The sequence below is a fragment of the Pelodiscus sinensis genome, chromosome 2 (assembly GCF_052426305.1).
Source record: "Pelodiscus sinensis isolate ZL-2025 chromosome 2, ASM5242630v1, whole genome shotgun sequence".
NCBI classification, from domain to species: domain Eukaryota; kingdom Metazoa; phylum Chordata; order Testudines; family Trionychidae; genus Pelodiscus; species Pelodiscus sinensis.
In genome coordinates this window covers 108,097,972-108,124,700 of record NC_143053.1, presented here as the reverse complement: position 1 = coordinate 108,124,700, position 26,729 = coordinate 108,097,972, and the positions used below count along the sequence as shown (strand labels likewise).

The 26,729-nt window shown below is 42.2% G+C and overlaps 1 protein-coding gene and 1 long non-coding RNA gene across 2 annotated transcripts in view; one reads left to right on the top strand and one right to left on the bottom strand.

The window, feature by feature from the left end:
- LOC149525319 (uncharacterized) overlaps window positions 1–8,786 on the top strand; it is a 176,431-nt gene extending 167,645 nt beyond the window's left edge. Inside the window, exon 5 of the long non-coding RNA XR_016348840.1 lies at window positions 8,565–8,786. This is a non-coding gene — a long non-coding RNA (uncharacterized LOC149525319). The remainder of the gene's footprint in view (window positions 1–8,564) is intronic.
- A 263-nt stretch (window positions 8,787–9,049) lies between these two features.
- On the bottom strand, window positions 9,050–26,383 carry CD83 (CD83 molecule). Its single transcript, XM_075921201.2, has 5 exons — window positions 26,251–26,383; window positions 25,986–26,116; window positions 13,397–13,628; window positions 13,007–13,110; window positions 9,050–10,960 (listed from the first exon to the last, which is right to left on the bottom strand). The coding sequence occupies exons 1-5, from the start codon at window positions 26,291–26,293 to the stop codon at window positions 10,787–10,789; spliced, it is 684 nt and encodes a 227-aa protein (XP_075777316.1). The 5' UTR covers window positions 26,294–26,383; the 3' UTR covers window positions 9,050–10,786.
- Between the last annotated feature and the right edge of the window lie 346 nt (window positions 26,384–26,729).

Genomic DNA, 26,729 nt, shown 5'->3' with positions numbered 1-26,729 from the left:
CTTTCTGCAGACTTTTCCAATCACCCTGTAGCATTTAACCGAAAACAATATTCTAGCTATAGAATTTTATAGATGAGTACAAAATTTATAGAAAATATTTTGTTTTGTGTTAAATTCTGTCAGGTCATTAAATGAAATTCTGTAGAACCTTGCTAAATGTCTCTATTAGTTTCTGGAAATTAAGTCTATTAATTTGTACTCCAGAGTGATTTATACCTACTGATACATACAGACACCTCTGCTATGTAGAAGCCTAGAAAAGTTGATAAAGAATATCACTGCCGTTAAAATGTTTGGTAAGGCAACAATTCAGTTCTGGAGTATAGGAGCTGTATGGACAAAGGCCAAGTAGTTTCTCCCAGTGTGGGACAACCATCATTGACTTATTCACAACCGTGATGACTCTTTTCATAATGTTGCACTTCAAGTACATTAACCCTAGCCACTTAAAGACAAGTATCTCACAGTGAGTGCAAAATGGCTGTAGAAAACAAGCATGCATTTGGGCAAGTTACTTTGGGGCAGATCCTCAAAGGTAGTTAGGTGCCTAACTCATATTGAATTCAATGGGTGTTAGGAACCTAAATACTTTTGAGGGTCTGGACCTTTGTCCACAAACATTTCAGTGTAACGTGCTTTCAGATCTATGGATACATACATGCAAAGCAGTACCTTTATTAAATGGTGTGATACAAGTATTTCAGAAACACGGAAACAAGAATGTTCCAGTCTATGGGTATATTTGGCAACTAACAGAAAGGCTAAATATGATGAAAAGCTAGGAGAGGTAGTTGTGATGGTGTCATGCAGTATGAATCATCTGGCTAAGAGATCAGTCCAATAGGAAGGGAGTAGTCAGGTTTGCTGTAAACTAGACTGTATTGTTTAATGATCTTTTCTTTGCAATGGACAAGGATTAAGTTTTCATGTTGATTTCATTAACATCTGTCCTTTGTCTTTGATGCCATTGTCCACAAGATATTGGTGACACAAATTTGTTCATTACTGGCTGAGGGCCGATGTTTCCCAAGTAGCTCTATTCATTCTTATGTGAGACGTCTCAAAGGGTGGTTTTGAGCAATTGCTCTTCCATCATGAGGTCAGTTATGCCACTCTTAGATTCAATACATATCTAAAGCCACCAGGAGAGTTAGTGAACAGCAGTGTAGTTAGCAAGCTGGTGACATACAGATTCATATGGTGCAGTAAAATGAATATGAGCAACATGATGTCATTGTGAAGCCAGAGAATGAGCATGAACTGGCTGAGTCATAATTAGGGAAGATCAAAGTAGTGAGGAAGAGTGGGCGAAAGAAACCAGAAGAATTGACAAGCGCAATTTCTGCACTTATGTCTGCCCGGAAGAGTGTAACATTTTCTCTCTCGTGTGGGCCGTTGTGCTGTCATGCACACATTTGTCCTGTGCTGCTGTAGTGTGCTCTGGGTTGGGTGAGGACACTGCCCGGAGAGCTTGGAAATGCAAACTAATGCAGCTACCTACTTGCTGCGTGGTATGTCACGCAGAAAGTGACTAACACAAATGTTCAGGCTGACTTTTAAAAAGTTTCCTGGCTGAGTCCAAGGTGCTGGTTTGAAAGAAGGATGTAAAAGGTTAACTGAAGGGCCGGGTAGGAGACACAGCCTCCTCCCACTGCTGCCCACAACTTGGTAGCTAAGTAAAGGCCCTGGCAATTTTGTTTTGCAGTGTATTTGTTTGTACAGGCAGTCCCCGAGTTACGCGGATCCGACTTATGTCGGATCCGCAGTTACGAACGAGGCCCGTCTCCCTGGTCTCCAGCAGACCAGGGAGAGGAAGCAAAGCGGTGGAGCATCTGGGCTGTCTGCTGCCCGCGTGCTCCTTGGCTTTGCTCTGCTTTGCTCCCCATCTCCCTGGTTTGCAGACCAGGGGGACGGGGAGCAAAGCGGCGGAACACGCGGGCAGCGGACAGCCCAGATGCGTCTGGGCTGTCTGCTGCCCGCGTGCTCCATGGCTTTGCTCTGCTTTGCTCCCCGTCTCCCTGGTCTGCAGGCCAGGGAGAAGGGGAGCAAAGCAGAGCAAAGCCGCGGAGCCCGAGGGCAGCAGGACAGCCATGGCGCATCTGGGCTGTCCCGCTGCCCCCGTGCTCCGCGGCTTTGCTCTGGACGCCTGTGGTACAGCAGCTGGGGCGCTGCCGGTTGGTCCCGTAGCGCCGCTCTGGGCACTACTGGACCAACCTGGCAGCACCCCAGCTGCTCTGCCCCAGGCATCCCAAGTCAGCCACTGCTGAAACTGACCAGTGGCTGACTACAGGAAGCCCCTGCCCCGGGCTTCCTGGAATCAGCCACTGATCAGTTTCAGCAGCAGCTGACTTGGGGATGCTTGGGGTTCTTAAGTTGAATCTGTATGTAAGTCGGAACTGGCGTCCAGATTCAGCCGCTGTTGAAACTGATCAGTTTCAGCAGCGGCTGAATCTGGACGCCAGTTCCGACTTACATACAGATTCAACTTAAGAACAAATCTACAGTCCCTATCTTGTACGTAACCTGGGGACTGCCTGTAACTCTTTAAATCTCCACATACACTCTGTTAATACCTAGACATCTTGCATAGCTTTTCGTATGTACAAAAGAAAAAAATGTGCTTCAGAGCATATTGAAATGCATAGCAGCCCTCAGCATCTATAACACGCTGTAAAGGTGTTGTCCTCATGTACAGAGGTAAGGAAAATCAATTTCAACTCCCGAAAGGGCAGACTTATTGGTGCAGAAGGACATTAAATTCTAGCAGTTGTGAAATGGACTTGGGAAAAGAGCCTGTCTCTGCTCTCCTGTAAGAGGGATCTACGAGGACTCATACACAAGTGAAAGAATGGCATTTCACACATTGTCCATAGTGCTCAGATATTGTAAAAGATAGGGGATAGAAAAAAGGAAAACAATCCATGTCAGTGCAGCCAAATTCTTCCCCACTATCATTCATAGTTACATCAGGGCTGAATTTGGTGCATGATGTTGAATACAAGCATGTTTACAGCTATTACTCAGGAGAAACTGGTCAAGAATAGTTCAGCCTTTTACTGAAAATATTAATGTGGCAATAATGCCAAGGGTCGTTGTCAGCCTGGGTTATCTGCTGCATAAATGCTGGTTACCCAAATCAGGCTTAGCTAAGGGCTATAATTCATACACTCAGCATTTCAGAGATTATTTCTTTTAGCTTCCTCTGCTTGCAATTTTGCATATTCATTTAGTTTCAGTGAGCATATGATTATGGAAATTTCTTGCTAGAGACATTTCTGTGTGTGGGACAGTGTTTTCCTGTACTATGATTTTGATCAAAGATGAACAAGCTCCATCTACATATATACCTATATGTGAAATGGGAAAAAAATACAATTGTCATCATTGGATGCACCCATTTCACACTCGGACAACACAATGGAAAAATAAAGACCACTATTTAAAAATATTAACAAGGATGTGCTTGTGGTAAAGGCAGACATGGAAGAGTCATGTATTATGGGCTCTCTTCCTGGTTCTGACACAGATTTCTTAGTAATTAGGGCAAGTTACTTAATCTCCATATGGTCCAGTTTCCTATCTGTAGAGTGGGGATTATATTATTTCCCTACTTCACATGGGTGTTGAGATTAAATGCATTAATATTTGTAAAATACTTTGAAATCTTCTGGTGAAAGGCATAATAAGTGCAGTGTAGCTATATACATACACTCCTATGTCTCCACTGTTATCTCACAGGGCTAAAATAATCCAAACCAAGAAGCCTGGGGGAAAGGAGGAAAAAATATACCCAACTGAGTAACTGTTCCCACAAAACAAGTACACTTATGAGACTATGCAATGCTAAAACACACAACCATCTAGGCTATATATGTTAAATTCCTCTTTTACACATACACACAACTGTCTGAATTAGTGATCTTGTCATTGGTTTGAAATAACTGTCCCCTTTCAAGCCATAGTTGCAAATTGCGGCAGAATGATCGCAGTTCTTTAATCTTCTGAAATTCATACACCAAATACTATGTAGATAACTGGAAGAGGGGCTTTCGGATGAGACCTTAAAATATCTTTCTGAGTCTCGTTGCCATCTTTGTTCATATGTTTTGGTTGTGAGTCTGCCTGGCCCTCAGTCTTAGTAGCTTGACAAGTTTTAGGCTCCTATGCTGTGATCTCCTTTATTGTTGTTTTATCCTTTCAGATACATGCGTGCATGTATATGTCTTGGATGCACTGGTACATTCATTCAGTTTCAAATTGTTACTAATGTATTACCTGCTTTGTGGGTCTTTCAGACAATCAAATATTTTAGCATAAAGTTTTCTCCCTCCTCCCCCCCCCCCCTTGCCTCTTCTAAACTCTGCAAAAACATGAGAGGGCTTTTGGAAAATAATGTCTCATAAACTATAGTAGGGCTTGAACCAAAACGCCAGAATCAACCAGACTTGAAGTTGAGTTTGAAATGTGATTTGCCTCAAATACTGTCTCTGGTCTAAACTTTTCTATGCCAAACAAGCTGCTCCAGAAAATAAAGAAAATGGGCTAAGTAGTTTTTACAGTGTCATTTTGGGGGTAGGAGCCCCAGTCATATGCCAGGATTTCATCATACTTGGTACAAACACAGATCATAAAGACAGTCTCTGCCTCTAAGAGTTTACAATCTAAGTTCACAAGAGACAACAAGGAAACAATTGGTCAGCATGCTGGGCAGTGGCCTCTGCACACCAGCAACCTAAGTGCTGTCAAGTTTCTTGTAGGTATTATTGGAAAGGAGAGTTTTGAGGAGGGATTTGAGGGTGATGAAGCACCTTTGCGCTGTTTAAGGGCCGCACCCCCCAAGTGTCAAGAGGAGCCTGAGAAAAAGTACAGAAATGCTTGTTTGAAAATGTATCAAGTGGATGATTCAGGCTGGCCTCATGGGCTGATTGGTGGCAGGAGACAATAGTGAAGGAGAGATACATGTTGGGAGAGGGCAGTGACCTTTACCATGAACACAAGCAGCTTAGTTTGATAGGGTATGTCTACACTGCAAAGTTAATTTGAAATAACAGCCGTTATTTCGAATTAACTTTAATAGCATCTATACATGCAAACCGCTATTTCGAATTTAATTCAAAATAGCGGAGCCCTTATTTCGAATTTGGTAAACCTCATTCTATGAGGAGAAACGCCAAATTCGAAATACCTATTCGAATTAAGTGCTGTGTAGACACTTAATTCGAAATAGGGGGCCTTCAGCCCTTCCCAGGGAGCCCTGGTGGCCACTCTGAGCACAACCAGGAAAACTTACTTTCCTCTCCCCCAGTCCCGGAGCCATTAAAGGGGTAGACCCTGGGCACAGTGCCTGTGCCAGTTCCAAGCCTGCCAGCCCAGAGCCAGCAGTGGCCCCTGAGGCCCCTGACCCAGCGGCTCCAAAACATGAGCCAGCAAGCCACTGGCAGCCAGCCCTTCACCACTCCCCAGGCACAGTCTGCCAGCTCCCAGGAGCCTGACAGGGGCTGGAGAAGGTGGGTGGCTTCCTGGTCCAGGGTGGAGATCATGGACCTTATTCAGGTTTGGGGGGATGCCCCCAACATCCACGATCTCCGTACTAGATAGAGGAACATGGCCGTCTATGGCAGGATAGCTGCCAGCCTGGCCACCAAAGGCCACATGTGAACCCAGAAGCTGTTGGTCCGGCAAGACCCCCAACCCTGGGCCCTGAGCTTCCCCTCCCCCTTCTTCCCCTTGCTTCCTCCTTCCAGCTCCCTCCTCCCAGGTTTCCCCCTCTCCTTCCCCACCTCCTTTTCCCAGTCTCCCCAGAAGTTCATCCCCCCCAGTTTGGTTCAATAAATGCAGTTTCTATTTTTGAACATACGTGTCTTTTGTTTGACATCAGGAAGGGTGGGTTAGGGTGAGGAAAGTGAAAGGATGTGAGGGAGGAATGGGGCACAAGCCCCTGGTGGGGAGGGCCAGGGTGGCTCTGAGGGCTCCTTGGGGTGGATGCTCTCCCGCAGGGTCTCCTGGATCCTGACAGCCCCCCAATGGACCTTCCGGATAGCAGCCTGCAGCAAGTGCAACCGGGCTGATGGCAACGACCCCACAAGATGCACAGGTGTGCCCAGGGGCAGTTCTGGCTCCATGTGGCCGAGTGCTGTGGTGTCCCAAGTGCGGGCACTCAGGGCACTCCAAGACAGGACTGCTTTGCTGTCCCTCATCAAGGTAGACAAGCAAGCGGGGAACCCTGAGAACTGTCTGGCCGGGGTGAGGGTAGGGTCCCTTTAAGCACGGAGCTCAGATAGCCTCAGGCAGTAGCCCCACACACTAAGTCCTAATCTGATGCTCTTCCGGCACTGGTTCTGGCCAGCCTTAACTTTGGTTCACGATCCACTCCGTGTAGACATGCTATTTCAAAGTTTGTGTATAGATGTGTTATTTCGAATTAGCTTAATTCGAATTAACTATTTCGAATTAAGTTAACTCGAATTAATGCTGTAGTGCAGACATACCCATACAGTGGAAGGATTCAAAGAGAGGGATGACATGGGCAAAGCAAAAAAACTCAAAGAATGAGCCTTGCAGTCGCATTCTGAATGGACACAAGCAGGGTATGATAGCATTTGTCAAGTCCAGAGGAAAGATATGTGTCAGTAAAGAGATGTGAGATGCTGAGAACCTGAGAGCTTTAGATCTGTGGACGGCTGAGAATAGCTATTTCTTAGCAATATTATGTAAAAAGAATCAGCATAATTAAATATGGCCTGGATGTGAGGCTCTAGAGAGAGGTCTGATGCCCAACTTACAAACTGACTGGTAAACAGGATGGTGGCATTGTAGACAGTGATCAGGAAAGAAAGTAGCCAGAGAAGGCAGGGGGTGGGGAAGGGGAGGAGAGGGCAGGGGAGAGGGGATTAAGAGTTGTAGGTTAGCCACATTTACCTTGAGCTGATGATTAGACATCCATGAAGAGATGCCAGAAAGACAAGCTGAGATTTTAGAGGCAGAGAAGTAAATCTATGAGACATCAGCATTGAGATTGTAGGTATTATTAGTGCTTATATTAGGCTGAATTTGTGTTTGTAGGTGAGGTTACCCAAATGTAATGGTGTCATGAGGCCGCCCGTCCGGGCCGCCGCCTCTCCTGTTGCCCCTAGGCCGCGCTCAAGGTACCCCTTGATTCTGGACTGCCGGGCGGAGTGGGGGGTCCGGGCCCGCCCTCTCTCCGGACCCCGACCCAGGGCCCTGACACTGAGAGGCACCCTCTCAGTGGTAGCGGGGGGGGGCTGGTACCCCAAAACACCCCCGCTCTCGGGTTCCACAGCCCGCCCTGGGTCTCGCTCCACTCCGCCGGCCCTCACTGTGTTGGTTACCCGCTGGTCTCTGCGGGCTCCCCGCCGCCTTCGCTGCCTCCTTGCCTGGCTCCCGCGGCTCGTTCCTCCCTCGCCTGGGCCCCTGCTCCGGTTGGCTCGGCTGCCGCTGGTCTCAGCACCGCTGACTCTGGCGTCCCTGGTCCCGCCGCCGCCGGCTCCTGCCCCGCCGCCGCTGGCTCCGGTCCTCCTGGCCCAGCCGGGTCCGCTGGTCCCACCGGTCCCGCCCGTCCCGCCAGTTCCGCCCCCTTTACCCTGGCCTCCCCGGCTCCTTTTATCCCCCCTCCCCTTGCCGTCCCTGGCGTCGCTCCCCCGACGTCATCACTGGCGTGCCCCGGCGCCGCGTGATGACGCGTCCCTCTGCCCCCACTCGGGCCTGCCGCGCTGATTGCCGGCTCCGCGGCGGCCCCGTCTGTCTCGCCCGAGTGGCGGGGTTGCTCCACCCCGTCACAAATGGGTAGAGAGAGAAAAGAAGGAGACTAAACATAGAGACTGCGTCTACACTGGCATGATTTTGTGCAAATACTTTTAACGGAAGAGTTTTTCTGTTAAAAGTATTTGCGCAAGAGAGCGTCTATACTGGCATGTGCCTTTGCGCAAAAGCATCCGTGACAGTGTAGACGCTCTCTTGTGCAAGAAAGCTCCAATGGCCATTTTAGCCATCGGGCTTCCTTGCGCAAGAAATTGATGTTACCCGTCTACACTGGCTTCTTGCACACAAACACTTGCACAAGAGGACTTATCCCTGAGCGGGAGCATCAAAGTATTTGCGCAAGAAGCACTGATTTTGTACATTACAACGTCAGTGTTCTTGCGCAAATACTCGTGGCCAGTGTAGACAGGTGGCAAGATTTTGTGCAAAAGTGGTAGCTTTTGTGCAAAATCTTGCCAAAGTAGACACAGCCAGAGCCTTGTTGAACTGCCCCAGAAAGTTGAAGGGTGAATGAGGAGGCTCCTCCAAAGACATGCTGAAGGAACAATTAGAAATGTAGGAGGGAAACTGAGAGAACAGAGACATGGAAGCCAAAGGTGGACAAGATTTCAAGAAGAGTATGATCAACTGGGCTGATTTATTATTGATTCTTGAGGAGGGATGATGATCAATTGTCCATACTGATTCTTTTAGATCTACCATGTGTCTTTGAAATGTGGAGTTTTGTTGACATGTGTGCTGGCCCTTGCCAGGAGAGATGGAATAACGCTTTCTTTTTTTCTCAGAGGTCCAGTGGGGCAATTGCTGTTCCACCCTAAAGGATATCTCATTGGGTCTCTTCTGGTCACCATTCTTGTTCACCAAGTATGGAACCTGAGGCAATTAGAAAGGTCAGTAAAGAGGCTTTATTTGATATCATGGTCTGCTTGCAACTAGCCCCAGCTGGAATGGTAATAGAGTGAAAGTTTAAACAGTTTCTTTTATCTGTATGTATTCATGTCCAAGCCACTCTATCTCCTACACATTCACATCACTTTTACTGGTGCCCTGTGTTTTAAAAGTGGGCACTGGTAGAGTAAAAATAGGGGGAATACAATAGAACAGATTTCATGTATCTAAAATTGAACTTTGAGAGACAACAAATCATTGTAACCACTTAGAAATACACAAAATAATCAGTCACATACACATACCCAAAAGACTAGGTCAGGCATCTAAATGTGTTAATTGTTCAGATGTAGAATAAGCCACAACTGTTATGGAGAATTTCTAGTTTTATTTCTAGTACATGGTACACAGGAATACAGGTACGTAGGTTACCTCTTAATTTAATTTCACTTACAGTACATACATTTATATGTAAAATTGAATGCCAAAAAGCAAACCTGTGGTAGTAATCTAGCATGCACCAAATAAATAACGCATTCAGTCCTGCACCCCTGCTGTCTTTCTGGCCAACATCTGGACAGAATTCCCTTAAAACTTTATTGGTACAGAGCTTTAATTGGTCAAAAGGCACATTGATGAGTGATGCAAAGTGTTTTCTTCCCATCAAGCCTCCAATGCAGTCAAAAGAAAGTCTTTACACAGTTTAGAATTACAACTCCTTTTTAAACAACTTAATCACTTAGCTTTTAAATTATTCAATCCAGTTTGTATAAAATTATTGTCATGGTATTGTTAACCAATTGCAAATCTACCCTGATATGCTTCTCTTGTCATGGATTTTAATCTCTAGCACAAACCTCTAAAGTCCCTCTAAACTGTCTTCTGACTCGAACTTGCATGCAGGCAAGCTATTGAGGGAAACCCTTTTAGCTTAGATTCTGTAATCCAAGGTCTGGAACGTCCCTTGCTCCCTTTGGTTCAAGGTGACATGTCTTCTTGCCCTAAAGAAACCTGAACTTAGCTTTCCTCATACCCTCATTTTCTATACTCAGTATATACCATGAACAGCCAAAAGCAGGTGCTCAGTTATTCCACCGTTCATGTCTCTTGGCTTTCTCAGTATATGCCAAAGACAGGTTAACCCCCCCTCCCCTCCTGCACACACAAATAACTGATTTCATAAGCCATGGGCCCTATTTGCCTAGTGTAACTCCACTGATTTAAACCAGAGACAAATTTGCTCTTATGTGTTTTATAAAACCATAGGAAAAAAATCCATCTGTTGAAAAGTCTTTTGACTAGCACATGCTTCTCCACGGATGTGGTATGTATAAAAAGCATAATAATTTTCTAGCAGTATATATATATAAATGTTCCTTGAAGTAAAGAGGCTCTTGGGAAATCACTGACGGGCCACTTATTCCTCTGCACTCCCGCTTCTTTGGCAGTGTTGGGAGGGACTGCACACTAGGGAAAGATTTCCAGGATAGTGTCTAGCTCTCTTACACCCCTGTCCATCAATCACACTGAGATTAAACAAACAAACAAACAAACGAATTTAGCCAGATTTGGTGAATCTCCAAGATATCATGTAGCCATTCTTCTCGATCATGGCGGAGAATGCTATCAAAAATCAGAGCTCTCAGTCCAGAGCTCTCAGTCTCAGCTTGGCCAGAACACATGCTTAGCTTTCTGGAAAACTATACTGCAACAGCAGTCGTGCATGGTGGTTAAAAGAACTGAGATATTAGTTCAGTCGATAACTTAATCCCCTAAATTAACACTGTCAAATTCTCTCTGTAACATAGTACTCAGATGGTAGAGATAGTTAGCCTCTCTCGGAATAATGGATTAAAGTATAATGGATTAAAATGGAGCACATGCCGACATTATAGTAGCCTTGCAACGTGGCACTGGTGTTTGTTAGTCACTTTAAATCCAACAATTATTGTAGTGTATGAAGATGTTCTTTGAAGACTTGTCTAGCGCAAGCAGGTATTTGACAGATTACCCAAGCTATCCAGCTACTCTGAAGAGGCAGTATGTTAGCTTGAATTTCTTCTTTGTTCTGCCCAACCATCCATGATCATGACATATTTATTAATGTGCTCATGGTTTCTTAAACTATATCAGCTTGGCCAGAACTCAAATTAGGTCCATTTTTGCAAGTGCTGTTGCTGCCTAAATACTGGAAAATCTTCTTTTCTTGCACATTGTCAAGGATAAGTGTGAGTTTTTGTTCTCTTCTGTGCTTATGGTAATCTGAAATATTGTTCTCTTTGTTTAGACATGTCTAAAAAAAGCAAAGACAAAGATCATTTGAGTTAAAATGTATTTAAAAAAACCCAAACTAAGTAAGGGTTATACATTAAAATTACTCTGAAGAGTTTATACATGCTCATTGTTAACCACAATTAATTGGAACACCTTGTTTGTTCATTTCTCACCCAATTGTGGCTCTCCAATAAAAGGAAAGTTTTCAACCATCTTGCTTTACCCACTCATCTAAAGCAGTACATAGTAGTAAGACCTAGCTACCATAGGGAAATATAGAACCTTATTTTAAATATGCCAGTTTGATTAAAATGGGCCTCAAGTAGATGGTCTTCTTGAAAAGTGACATTCTAGTGCTAGATCACAACTTGTTCTCACCTAACTTGTATACCAGTTAAACTCTGAAATATCTTCTTCAACTCGTCAACTATAAAGCTTATAAAAGTCCCCATCCTGCCATCGATCCACACACAAAATTGCCATTGAGGTCAATGGATATTATGTGCACAGGAATAATGAGGCTTATAAGAATTTAACAGACATATTAAATAGTAAAGTTCTTTGCTGAGATTAAGGCATTGAGAAAAGCTGATTTAGTGTCTCTGAGATTGGGCTCCCATACTAGAGGAGTGTCACATGTAATTTTTCATCAAGATGGTCCCCCTCCACTTCAACTGCAAATAGAATTTACAGTTATTATATGTGGGGAGGCAAAGCTCCCTACTATTGCATGAGTCACATTTGAGACACTGAACAGAATGGGGGCACCTTTTTTTAATGATGATATAATTGGTTTCATACTTTCATCTTAGCAAATTTCTACAAGATTTATCTTGTCAAAATTTATTCTGAATGGCACAAATTACTGGCAGAGATTGTCAATCTAAAAAAAACAGAGAGAGATGAGTTTAATTGCTCCCTGAAGATATATGAAAAGCTACTTTTAGTTGCCACTAATTCTCCAATCAGATAGCATTTATGATTTGTGTCATTGAACATGACAGTAACACCAATAAAATTTAACTAAGAAAACTTTAAAAGTGAATGGTGGAGGGTTTAGGGGTTTCAGTAAAACACACCAAAGCTCTCACGAAAGAGTCCCAATGCGGGTAGGGGATATGGAACCCTTATTGAAAAATCTAATTAGCATTTAAAACATGAGGCACTTGCCAACTTAAAGTGATGAACTATGGACTTCCTGTTTTTTCTGCCATAGGGAATGACTTCACTGGTATCATAAATAAGGTTTCATCCTATTCCTGTTTAACAGCTTCTTACATGCCTTCTCTCTCCATTTCCAATAACCATCTCAAAGTTAAGTGTTCAGAGAAAAATATATTTCACTCTCACTCTTCACTCCTAATAGAAAGGACCAAAATTACATTGCATAGTATTCTTGTGTTTTTTCAGGTTTGGGCGGTTTTGGTGCAAGTTTTTTGTTTTTGTTTTTTTCGTCTGGGGTTGGGATTACATGTGGTAGTCTTGTATATAGCCAGGTCAAAGACTAGGGATTTATATTTTGCTTTCAAATTATTGTAAATCATGGTCAGTTGCAAACCACTGATTTTGTTATGTTTGGTATGTGATATTCTATTTTTCTTCACATCCAATGATCTCAAAATGCTTTATAGACATATATAATGGCAACTGTTAAGACTCACAACATCCCTCTGAAGTATTATCTCCATGTTACAGATAAGGAAACCGAGGCAAAAATCTCAAGAATTTCAGTGAGGAAGTATCAGAATTTTAATGTGCAGATATCCTGTAGGTATGTGCCTCTGAATGGATACTTGGCATAACAGGGAACAGAAATAAGAGCTTTGGTGTACCAGAAGGACAATATGTAGTGAGTAAAACAGGTATATGGAGTGAATACATATTTTATCTATCAGGGATTCAATCCTACATTCTTTGTGCAACTAAATCTCTCAGTGACTTTGACAGAAGTTTTGAATATCCAAGTAGTTCAGAATTTGGCCATAAATTAGATATGAAAATCAGCTTCTATTGGTAAGTGAATTTTTTTTAAGGCAAAGACAAACATGTAGAAAACATTACTTACACAAGTAAAAAAGATGAGTAGCAAATAAAAGATCCCAAGGCAGGATAGTAGTAAAAGTTCTGCTCTGTATTTTTTAATTTTTTCATCTAATTGTTCAGTGCAACCTGAAATATAAAATAAATCAAGTGTTTTAAAGATATATTGGTACCTCCCTTCATCTCAAAGTAAAACACATGTTTAATCTCTAAGGGTATGTCTACACTACCCCTCTAGTTCGAACTAGGGGGGTAATGTATGCATCCCGAACTTGCTAATGAAGCCCGGGATTTGAATTTCCCGGGCTTCATTAGCATAAAGCCGGCGCCGCCATTTTTAAAAGCTGGCTAGTGCGAACCCCGTAACCCTCAATTACTATAGGAAACATGAAAAGGTCAAATGGTCCTACTGTACCTGTTACTTTTAATATGATTGTGCCACTTTGGTTGTATTTTCCATCTTGTGCCCACAAGTTACAGCTGTATGTCCCACTGTTGTGCCTAGTAGTGTTTGTGATTCTCAAGGAATAGGAGGTATCACTGGAGAGCTGCAAGGATCCATTAAATTCTTTGGAATAGAAATATTCCACACCATTCTCAGGGTTCTTCCGTACCATTTCTGCCAGTTCTTCACCATTTCCAACAATCTGAAAGACACCAACATATTTTACTGATAGGGCTACACTGAACATAGTCTGTTGGTTCTCCTCAGTTTTAGGGGAATCATGTTTTATACATACACAAGCTTTGTTTATAAAAGGCACAATATATTTGAAGGGGAAAAAAATCCAGGAAGATGATATATCATCTTTTTCTGCCTGCAAATGAAGTGATCCTGCCCAACCTGAGTTTTAACTGTATTTCCAGTGGTTAAGAATATGTGTGCATGCATATACACAAACATGCAACTATTTAACATGATTTCTTAATCTGCTTGATCTGGACATATATCCAGTGGAATTACAGTATGAGAAAGCTGTGGGATAAATTCACCCTCTATAAAGCTAATAGAGATTTAATAGAGGTCCTTCATTGAGGGAGGGGAGGCCTGTGGCAGCTAGACTTCCTTGTGTTTGGGAGTTGTAGGAGTTCTCCAACCAGGAGTGTGACACTGGCCAAGAAGGAGGCATAGCCATTGAGTAGATTTCGTACCTTCCAAAGTGATTCCTAATAGCAGAATTTCTGGGAGTCTCTGGTGGACATTAAAGCTGCCCTCTCATGCAGACAACAAGAGGAATATTAGTGGTGGCAACAAAAATTGATCTCCATTGCCATGAAATCGCCTTCAAGCAGAGAGGACCTTGCTGGCACTGAGATGGAATGTATACCTCCTTGTGCCAGTTTCAGTGATATTCACCCTTCAACACTCTCTTTTCTCTTGAGAGACGTGTTTTCCTCCCGACTCATTGTAGTGACTAACATACAAAAATCAATTTGACGTCTTTGGATTTGGTTGCATGAAGGTCAAAAGCAGATTTTGTTGCACTTTGACAGCCTAATTAATGCTGCATTTGTTAGATGTACACAGCACTATTGTTTGAGAGCCTTCCTGAGGAATGTTGTGCATTCCAGAACCAGTTTGCAGTCTGCCAATAGGGTGAACTGAAATTCATTGACAATGGCAAATTGGTTTGGAACTGCAAGACAGACAATTGCTAATGTAGTCTGAAATATTATGTAAGGCTTGTATTAGCTACTATGTTATTTGTTTCTTTGATGTTCACTTTTTGGGACTGGAGGCAGGTTGTACTCAATGAAGAAACCTGGTTAAGAAAATCAATCACTGTGGGCTCTGTCAGAACCAAAGTTTATTAGCCTTCAGAGCTCAGTTCAAAACTCAGATTTTCAGTCCTGCTACCTATGACTAATCTAAACCATGACTTTTCTAACTGGCACTTTCTGGATTACGCATTGATGCTTATTTTTATATTTAATGCTGCAACATCAGGATTACACTCTGGGTTATTAAAATTAAATTAATATGATGATACTGGGACTACAGGGATCTAGTCTTCCTTGGATGCATTTACATATGGGAGCTTTGCATACATTCATAGAAGACTATAGGTGAGATCCTCACTTACACTTATAGTCCCTTTACAATACACTGGTGATGTAAATGAACCTTAAGTGGGCTGTCAGTTTGTGAACAGCTTCACCAACCAGGGAATGGAAATAGCTCTAAACCTCAGTCCTTTTAAGTCCCCTTCTTCAGAGTTTATTTTCCACAAATGAAAGAGGAAATCATCTGAAAAATACTCTTCAAAAATTCCTAAGGGCTTCCCCATTTGAACAGCAGTAGGGAAGAAGGCACCCCCTTCTCCCTAATTCTCCTTTGACTCATCTTCCCCTTCCTGTTACACTCCACCCAAGCAGTTCTAAGAAAAGGAGGACCAACTAATCTTTTAGGGTATGTCTACACTACCACCCTATTTCGAACTAGGGTGGTTAATGTAGGCAACCGGAGTTGCAAATGAAGCCCGGGATTTGAATTTCCCGGGCTTCATTTGCATATTGCCGGGCGCCACCATTTTTAAATGTCCGCTAGTTCGGACTCCCTGCCCACAGCTACACGCGGCACAGAATAGGTAGTTCGAATTAGGCTTCCTATTCCGAACTATCGTTACTCCTCGTGGAATGAAATTCAAATCCCGGGCTTCATTTGCAACTCCATTTGCCTACATTAACCACCCTAGTTCGAACTAGGGTGGTAGTGTAGACATACCCTTACAGGCTATAGGCTCTTCACCATGTTACACGAGCGTAAGTATTTTAAGGCCTTGTATTACTGCCAGAGAGGAGTATATGAGAATCGGGGTCTATACTTCTAGTACAGAAATAAATACAGATCTGGTGGGAGTGGGTCAACTTCAGTATAATAAATGGAATTGGCAGGTTTCCATCAAGTCTGCATTTGGTCTTTGCTCTCTAATGAAATGCAAAATTATCCATAATGCAATACAGAAAGTCGCTCAAGCTGACAATCTCTGCCCTAAAATAAAAGTCCTATTCTCACAGAATCTCAGAAACCCAGCCAGGATACTCCTTTTAAAATTTTACATTTAAGTTACAGATCATTATCTAGGCTTCCATATGACATGTTGTAAATTGGTGAATTCTCTGACAGTCGACAGTGAATGGAAAGATTGGAAAGTCTCGTGATTAAGGCACAGGACGAGGAACCAGGAGATACAATGCTTGATTCTTTTCCCATGCTGGTGTCAATTAGGGGTACTGTCACTGAAGTCAGTGGAATTATGCTAACCAAAAGCTGGTGCAAATGAGAACTAAGCAAAGCCCATGAGTTCTAGTCTTGACCTGACACTAAATTTCAGTATGACCTTAAGCCAATGATTTTGCCATGTCTCTCTCCTCCTCTCTATAAAATGTTGATAATCATGTTTTCTGCTTCACAACATGAGTGGAATTTACTTTTGGCTCTAACGGTCTTTGAGATGGTCAGGTGTAAGACATGACTGTAGAACTCAAAAACAATAGAATTATCACTAGAGCGAGCAGGAGAGAGAGAGCTTCCATTTACATCTACCGAAGCACATGGAGTATGTCTACACTGTACACTAAACCTGAGCCCTGACTTAGATTTAGGCCAAATCTCTCTTCCATCTGTACACAAATAAGTCTGAGTTGGGTCAGCAAGCCTTCAGCAGGTTTCTGGAACCCATGTCCTAGGGAGGTGAGTCAGAGTCCAAGTCCTGCTGTCACCTGGCTCCAAGCCTCATTATTTTGCCGTGTGGATGCAGGTGAAGCCACAGACCCATATCAGAAGATCTGCATAAAGCAGTATGGCTGCATTAGCACAACTGTGAAACCTGGTTCAGCAACTATAAGCTCAGAAGCTTCAGATGGGTAGCCGACTTAGTCTGTAACTGGAAAAACATAAAAACAACGAATCGTCTAGCAGCGCCTTAAACACTAACAAAACGTGTGGATGCTCAAGCACAGGTTTGGAAACACCAGACAGATCTACAAAATCAGTCTCATAGATGCAGGTTTAGTTTGCAGTGAAGATATACCCTATGTATGGTCTGTACATACATAATATACTTAAAAAAACAAAAACAGGTAGCTTAACCACCTACAGTTCTTCCCTCATTTGTGGAAACTCTGATAGTGATTTGGATCCAGGTCTTGTTTTATCCAAATCTCTAAATTTTGGGAGAAAGAAATATTCACATAAATGTTTCCAGTTTGGGCCCATCTCTACATTATACTTATTAAGTTTGTATTTCCTTTATTTCCATGAGATCTCCTTTTCAATACTGGAAAATACAATTCTTGGTGTCACTCACATTTGATTGTACATGATAGCAGCATCACTGCATGTTTTAGGCTACAGGGACATCTGGTGGTAGTTTTAAGGCCTTTGCATAAAAAGACACCACATTCATCCATAGATTTCATCAGCAATTTTTGTTTTCCTTTGATGCTTTAACTGAATTGTTTCTCCTTGCAGTCTTTATTTTATGTATATGTTAAAAACCTCTTTAATTGTAAGATTAGCAGAAAAACATCCGAAGGAATGTAAATATTTGCATAGGCTCTCTGTGTAGCCTACAGTCTTTAAAAATGACTGTAGAACTCAAGTCAGCAAAATATTCAGAGTGAATGCAGCAATTGTGCTATGTCTATGATATCACTAACTTATTTTCCTAAACATAACTGAAGTTATCTTTTGCCTCCTCCAATGATACTCAGAAGCAATGTTCCCTCTAATTTTTCCATCCATGTGCAGAATAAACTTTACGTGCATCGAGGCATGTGATGAGGTGCACCACCAGTAGAAACACATGCTATTACTGTAGGTGCTCTATTAATCAGCTGGGTGACACCTGGGTGGCCACCCACACACACAGCTTACAGAGAATACTGCTTAGCAGACTTTTGCCAAACAGAATATTTAACGTATAGGGTTCCCATGGTAATCCAATGTTAATTCATGCCAAATTTCCTCCAGGTGATGCTACAACTGCACAGCATAAGGTGGATGACATAGGGTTTAGCTAATTAATTTGACATGAGGTCAGTTTGGCTGCAGTCTACATACTTACAAACCATCCTGTTCTTTTTTCCTTTATCACCCTCAAAATGTTTTCTGCCAAGGTTTATTTTTCAATTATCATGTTTTAGAGATAGCGCTAGAGCTACATTTCATTGAATGTTCTTCATAAATCCTTAGGGTCATGAAAGGGAGTTAGGCTTTACCTACACCACTTTTATTTCCTTTACTGGGTTTCAAAAGGCACATTATGAATTGTGCAGGAACCTGTAGAAATATATAATGTTGAGCGTATTTACATAAAAATTGACTCATTTGCAGGCTGACTGCTGAGAATTACTGAGGCAAGAATTTTGCTGGGAAACAGGGCCCTGCTGGAGTGGTTTTTTTGCCTATCTGCATGAAATAACCCATTAAAAATTAAACAACAAAAGAATTTTGAGTTTATTTTTATTGTCATGTTTACTTTGGCCTGTGGGCAACATTTCTGACAGGCTTCCAACTTTTCAGAGTTATCCGGACAGCTTTCTCTTTGTGGTTTTTCATCTCCTTCATGGTGATGAAGAAAAATGCACTGCTCTAAATGCCAAAACAAGAGGCAATCAATACATGGGGCTTCACCCATGAAGCTGGGTGCATTTATTCCAAATTTTAGTCCTAACAAAATATAACTTTTTTTCAAGTGGAGAAATAGCAAATACTGCTAAATCAACCCAATTACAACTTGAATCAGCACATAAATATAAATCAATGACTTATGAAAAGGAAAGAATGTTCTTTCCCCAATGCACATATCAAACTTTATTGACTTTAATTTTGTTTCTGCAGTCATTTTAGAATTAGGTTATTGGTACCCCAGTGCATTGGATTTGGGCCTCTCTCTGTACTGGGTCTCTTAGGTTGTCTACTGTTATGTTTGAATGCTCTTAAAACCATCTTTAGATGTTCTAAACTAGATCAGGTTTTTTTCAAATGGTTTATCATATATCTTGGCACCATTTATACTATGTTTAAGCACTGTTTAATAAGAACTGAATTTAAAACTGTTCTTAAACATAACTGGGAAGCTGGCATAGTGCCTAAGAGCTGCAACTTCTTACCTCTTTAAAATAATTCTCTAGGGCAAATATTTACTCTCTTACACTGGTGTAAATCCTTACTAATTCCATTATGTTGGTGGAATTATTCAGGAGTTACACCAGTTTAACCGAAAGAAAAATTTGAGAACATTTATTTTCTCTGGAGATAGGCAAGAAAAGAAATCATAAGCTAAAGAGTACTTTTCTCCAAAAATTAGGCCCTCACTGTAATTTGTAGTTAATAGCAGAGGTGAACGTTGGCGTACCCAAGTGTGCTCCTCCAGTAAGAGCTAGGTGGGGTACTCGGCTACAGGAGGAGGTGACGTGCTCTCAGCTGAGCTCCCAGGGCTTTCCTGTAGGCTGCTGTGCTACGCTGGTTTGGGACTGCCCAAGCCCCAATGCCTCCCTGGAGAAGCCCCCCTCCCTTCTCCAGTTCTTACCAATGCTTCTTGTTGCTTGCAGTTCCCCTGCCATCATTGTCAGGGAGCGAGAGGAAAGCACACAGCAACCCTGCATTCCTATCCCTCCTGACTGGTGAGGTCAGAGGAGGGAGTGACCCACCATGGGTGCTTTCCTCTCACTCCTGAGAGAAATGGAAAGAGAAGAGCAAGCAACAGGCAGTGTCATTAGGAATGGGGAAGGGGGCTTCAGCCCTCCATCCTCTCTAAAGGGTGTCCTTGCCCCCCATTCCTGCACCCCACACACACCCCAACCCTCTGCCCTGACTCCCCCATACCTCTAGCCCCGATTTCTGTACTGTTCCACACACACCTCAGCTCTCTTCCCTGAGTCCTTCCTCACCCTTCAACCCTGACTCCTGCACCACTCCTAGCCTCTTGTCCTGATTTTCTCTTCAAACATCCCAACCCTGACTCCTGCGCTATCCCCATCCCCTACCCTGAGCTTCTCTTCACACCCCAAACCCTGACTCATACATCCCCCACATACAGCCCTGACTTCTGCACTTCCCACATCTCTACTTCGTGTCCTAAGCGCCTGCGCGCACGCGCAGACACACACACACACCCTGCCCTTGCAGGTACTGCTGTATTGCACCCTCCAACCCCCTGTCCTGAGCCCCACCCACCCAACAAAAGGCAATACAACAGTACTTGTAAAAAAATTAAGTTACTTTCGCCCCTGATTAATAGATCTGGGTAAATAATTTGTAATGCATAATTTGCTAAATAAATGTTGTCTTTTTTCTATCAGTGAATCTTCCATACAGATGTCCATATTCTCGAATGTATACACTATTAAATTGGGGTATACAAATAATTTGTACAAATAGCTCTTGATCTGTAACTTGTTTACGGGGGCTTGTTTGTGAATATTTGATATCCAACATTTGTCAGTCTTGTTTGCACATATAGGTTACATAATGTGTTTCTGTTCTCTGACTGGATGAATGTAATTCTTGAAATCAGGGGAAAATAATTGTGATTCTAAATTTTAAATTAACTTTCAGCAAATATTTTGTAATGGACCTTCTTTCAGCAAAGCAAACAAGCTCAGTGTGGGACAAGAATTGTTCTTTAGATCACATTGAAAAAATAGGGGTTTTTTTAGCTGTTCTTTAGAAAACAAACTCTTCATTGACACTAACCATGAGTGAAGCTCATCCAGTGTAAAATATCTACACTCAACTCCTTGTACTTTGGCAAAAATAATCAACTAAACTTATTTTTATCTAGTATGTTTGAAAGAAAATGGCTATTCAAGTAACATACACACTCCGGACTCATCAAATGGCTTTCTTTCATAGCACTCTCCCTAAGTTAGGTGATACCTTGGCTCCTCGCTACATTAATTTGACAATATAATCCCCTTTCCTCATAAAAACAGCTTTTTATTACATGCAAAATGGAATGGCTTCAAGAGTTATGTCATAATGAAGGTGGATATATTACTCTTAACTTAATATTTTTCTGAAGGTGGGATGATTTGAGACAATGGTTTCCCTTAAAAATTCATTATGAATAACAGACAAACTTGACTTTTGGGAAGTTAAAATAAACTGTTGATTGTAATATAAAAATTATGAGGAGGAATTTATTTCCCCACGATTTTGAAATATAATTCAGCACGAGCATTGCTCACAGATTCTGGCCCATGAAACTTTATTCTGTAAGGTGCTGTGTACTCTGGACCCAATCCATGAAAGTACTTTAAAATACATTGGAGAATTCTGCTCCTTGCCCCTTGCATAATTTAATTCTTAGTGAAGAGAACTATTGTGTAGGACTCTGAATTTACTATCTTTACCTAGCATGACAAGGCCTTGCGATGGTGCTCAGTGTGTATGTGGAGTGAGGATGAAAAGAATGGAATCATCCCCCACATCTTTCGGAAACACAAGGATTTCTCCATCCCTATGTTCAAAGCACATAAAAGGCACTGGGATGAGATGGAACCATTGTTCTTGCCCATCCACACACATTGCCTGGATGTGGAGAAGGTAAGTTACTCTTTGCACATGCCCCCCACTGCTTTCACTGTACTCTTCTCCATCGCCCCTCCTCCAATGCATGGTCATGCCCACATGGCACAACTGAATCGTGACCTCATCCAAAAAGCTAAGTCTATTTTGTGAAACTTTAACTCCGTTCTAAAACAAAAATTTGTATTTAATTTGAAATTTGCTATTAAATCTTTTATATTTTTTGACATTTTGAAATATTTCCTTTTATTGGGAGGGAAAAAAACATTTTCTCTTACCCTTTTTTTCTCCTTTATCCAGTGGGACATATTTTTTTTAAATAAAGTGTGTGTGTGTTTTTTCCCACTGCAATTAAATTCTTTGAAAGAGTTTGAATATGTTCTTTCAGAATTTTTCCAGGAAAACCCTTTTTTCAAGAAAAAAAACCACTTCTTGTAATCAAAAAAGCATTTTCCCAAGATTGTGATAGAAATTTTTTGCTCGGCTCTAATTGGGCCATCAGTGGGGATAACTGCTGACTTTGTGTTTATTTAAAATCATCAGACAAAATTAATTTAAATATGTTATCAGATATGTATTTTGGATACTCATCCAAGCAATTTACTTCCTTTTGACATTTTCCAAGAAAGAGATGCGTCATAAGATTGTTTCTCATAGCTAAATAAAAGCATTTCCCCTTTACCAAAACTTGTTTTTAGATCAGGTTTTTTCTAATGAAAGCACAAATAAAATAGACAAATATCTACTGGATTTCAATTAGCATACCTTCATGTCCTGTTTAAAATTAACTGAAAGTAAAAGAATGTCTCTTAGCCATTACAAAATACTTCACATTTTCAAATTTCTATACAAACAAGAGCCTCCCAGAACCCTTACAGGGTAGGTAAATAACGTTTTATTATCCACACTATTGTTTTATAGATGAGACACTGAGAGATCAAAAGCAAAATTTCCATTCTTGGTCCCCTAAAGTTTGAGGCATTTAAATCAAAATACCCTGATTGTTCAGATGCTGACCACCCATATCTTCCATCGTAGGGACTTGAATGCTTTTGTAGGTGCTCAGTATCCCAGGAAAATCAGATCACCCTTATGCAAGCCCCTTTTTAGGGCTCCCCATTTATGACAAGCATAGTCTCAGTAATTTACCCAACACCACCTAATAAATCTGTGTCAGTGCCAGGAATAACATCAAGGACTCTACCTAGTGCCTGATCCACTAGGCTTCATTACTGTATTTTTTAATAAAAACCTTTGCACTTGAGTTAACTCACTTATACCGTGAGCTTATGAACACTTACACACATGTATAACTTTGTGCACATGAGTAGTTCTATTGACTTTAAAGATTGAACCTCTCTAGTCTGGCATCCTTGGGACCTGACCAGGGCCAAACCAGAGAATTTGCCAGACCATGGGAGGTCAATATTGTCTAGCAGCATTACCAACACTTCCACCGCTTACTGGGCTCTTAGAAGACATTTAGGAGTAAATGAGAACTAAATAAAAACACAGAGTACTGAGAGCCAGGACTGGTGGCTATAAATAAACTTTGTGGGACCGTGGGAAACTTGCCCATATCCTTGATAAGTGGACATCCAGCTAACCAAAATCATGCTGGACCAAGGACGTACTCAGACCAGAGAGTGCCAGACTAGAAAAGTTCAACCTTTTCTTACACCACTTTTTAAATATGGGTTTATTAAGATAACATTTGAAAACCCTGACATTCCAAAATATCTTCTTTAAAGCATCATACAGAAAAGATCTAAAAGTGCTCCAATAATTGTTAAGAAAAGGCAATGATGTCCTAGGAGGTGTGTTATCTAATCATTAATTCCCCACAAATGGCAGCACAAACGGAAGAGGCACATTATCAGCATCAACATCATTTTTAAAAAAACAGCCGAAGCCAAAGATTAATTGCTCACAGTTTCAGCTCAGTTCAAAGTGACCTCGTACAAAAGATTTAGCCTAACAGCTGTTTGAACTCTACAGTCTGAAATTTCATACTGTTTATTGGAATTACTTTTTAATTAGCCCTTTGGGGGCTGTATGTGTTGTTCATTGATTAATCCTTTGGTAGCTGTTTTTTAAACAACTGATTAATTCTACATGTGGTTGCCTAGCTGCACTTTGCCATTTGTTCTCCATAAAGTGGTCTGGATGGTGAGAGTAACACTCAGTTAACCAAAGGAAAGCATACAGCAATATTCATCAAGAACCAGATTTTACTTAGTGCCACCAGAAAGGTATAAGAGCCATAGGAAACAGTGAATCAGTCCTACAAATTTTCCTCAAGAATTCTTCTCTCACAGAGATGGCTCTCAACTTTGTTCTATTGTGTGGCTCTACCAGCCACTGCTCTGGAAAGCACAGCTCAGGCAATATTTGTGCTTCCATGTGCTCCACTGACTATAGCTGATTTCCTGATCTTCACCCGGTATAGGTGGGTTCCTGTCCATGTGAGAAGCTGCAATACCAAGTAGAGTTCAGTCTCTTTTCACTTCCGTTGATTTTCCTATGCAGATTTGGGAGCCAGTCTCTCCACCCATTCTCTTCCACCCTTAGCCTGCCTCTGTCCATTTTCTTCAGGCCCACAAACCTGAACAAGATCAAGCCTTGTGGAGATTTGTCTCCAGGGTGGGAATCAAGGGAAGCAGATCACATAGTTGGATTTTCCCCATTGTACAGGCTCCCAGTGCATAGAGACAGATAGAACATGGGGTATTAATTGCTTAGTAAATATTTATACATAAAATATAGGCTTATTTGGTGTTTAAAAGCAGATAGCAACAAAGGGTCAAGTTGCCCCTTTCTCCATAACTGAAACTCTCCAAACCCATCAAGTTGAAGACATTCCCTTCTGAGCACTCATTTCTACTCAACCCAGCCTCTCAGGGGTGAAAGTGAAGTTAGAAAAGCTTTAGATTTATTGATGGACAAGTAGAGCAACTCTGAACAATTCTGACTAATGTAGGCATCTCTTTGTTATGGGTGGGATCTAAATTAGAAGCAGGACAGAGAACCTAATACAATAGCACTTAAATAATACCAGACTTTATATAGCTCTATATTTTTCATGAGAGGATCATCACCAAATGCTTAACAGAACTGAGAAATTGGCAGTACTGTATTCCCTGCTTACTTGATAAGGAAACCAGGCCCAAAGAAATGTCAAACAGTTGCATGAGAAGCCCCTGACCAATATTGCCTCTCTTTCTGTAACAATTTCATTTTCAAGGTGCTTTACATACATTCCTCACAGCACTTCTGAAAGTAGGCTGGCAAGCAGTAGCCCTCCTATTTTACAGCTGGAAATACTGAAACAGGGAGGCTAATATTTGCCTTTTACAAGATGACAGGGGGATCACTCATATCTTCCCAGCTTCATGCTCTCCACTGTGTTCTCCACTCCTCTCGGAATTTTTTTAAAAGGACAGCAATAGCTAATTTAGACGTTTAAGAAAAAAAGTGCCAGTCCCTATTTTTGGAATCAAATGTGATGCAACGTCACTGTGTTCGGAAGTCACAACATCACATTTTGTCCTATAAAGGAGTACAGAAAATGGAGAAATGGCCTCCCCCGCATTTCTTAAAGCCCCACAGCTCCCACAATGCCCCTTCCACGGCACATGTATCCCAACAACCCTCCACCAGCCCCCACCAACCTCTCAGGCATCCTGAAATACCTCCTCCTTAGTGCCATTGGTCACAGCCCCCCATATCCCAGTCCCTCACCACACAGCTCCCCAACACTACCCATTCACTGCATAGCCCCTCACAACTTGTCCCCAGCCCATCTCCCTTTCTCCCCATTCCTGGCCATTCACCAGTGACACTCACCCACTGTTCTTCTCCTGGAACAGTGGCTCCTCCCAGTCCCAGCCACCAAACTGTTTGCTCCCAATCACTCACCCTAAACTCACATGGCCCTGCACTCCTCAGGTTTGGCCCAGACTTTCTTTTGTCATGGAAGAAGCAGCTGGGCCAAACAGGAATGAGTGGGGTAGCGAAGTGGTGCTTAGGGTTGCAACACCACTCAGATTGGGGGCTTGGTTTTTTCTGATGTGTGTATGAGGGGGAGGCGCTGAGATGAGGTGGCCTATGTAAATGCATGGATTGAACATTGGTTGCTAGGGCAACATTACAGATGCAGCCTTCTCTAGAAGACCCCCGTGGGCATCCTCAGAACTCTGGCACAGTGGAGGCTGGTGATGTCTGAAAACAGGCAAGGGACACCTAAGATTCATGCTCAAGTCTACGTAGAACAGTGCATAAATAGCCTATGGCATGTGACTCAAGTCATGCCAGGCAATTCCTAGGCTACATCCATGCCTCCACTACTCTGACACAAAGATGCTTCTTCATAAACCACCCAAGCATTTCCTATGAGGAAAGTTAGAAGCAGGTGGGGAAGCAAAACAAAAAAACACAGTTTCTACAAAACACAGTAACATTTCCTTACTTTATACCAGGACACTGCCTCATAGATGACTTGTGGATCCTGAGGAGCTTCACAGGGCAGCAGCGCTTCTTCTGTACACCTCACTGCAACCTCTCGAATGGCCACAGAAGTCCCACGAAGGAAACACCATACTGCAAGGCACAGGTACACACAAAACATGTTTATAAAGAGAAGCCTAAATGTTCCTGCCAGCAGAAGACTTACTGACAAAACACACCCACAGAAACAAGTGTGGTAAAATTAAAAATGAAAGTGTCATGTTTACCATTGCTCAGGATGACAAGCCGAGTGTAGTATGTCAAAAGCATGGCTTGCTGCTGCCTTGAATTGCAGAGGAGCTGTGTGAACAGAGATGAAGCAGTTGTTGTTTCCAGCCCTCGACAAATAGCTCTAGTGGTGTGCCCAGAAAAATAGTTTGAGTTTGTTTGAAGTCCCCTAGACACAGGGAAAATCCCTGAGTGGGAGTGTGAAGGCTCCTCCTCTGTTAACTCTGCTAGGGTTGCCCCACTTCCTCATATTGTCTTTGCTGATGACGTATGCTGTACTGTCCCTCTCCTTAACTGAACTGAACAGGAAAATAAAATTACTCACTGATGACAGTAGGTGTCAGCAACAGGTGCTGCATATGGTAAAGTGCAAGTGAAGCCAAGGACAAGCCTTTTCAGAAACCATAATTAAATCCTCAGATTGCAATAGCAGAGTGACTCCATAGTTCTGGCTTTAAGTGCATGTCTATATGGGGAA

Bases quoted from the DNA above. Each gene is read 5' to 3' on its own strand.
- CD83 (XM_075921201.2), bottom strand. From the start codon at position 26,293: ATGCTTTTGACATACTACACTCGGCTTGTCATCCTGAGCAATG. The intron at 13,629-25,985 runs GTAAGGAAATGT...GGTGTCTTTCAG, and splicing joins AGGCAGTGTCCTGGTATAAA to ATTGTTGGAAATGGTGAAGA. The intron at 10,961-13,006 runs GTAAGTAATGTT...TGCTTTTTTTAG, and splicing joins TACTCATCTTTTTTACTTGT to ACATGTCTAAACAAAGAGAA.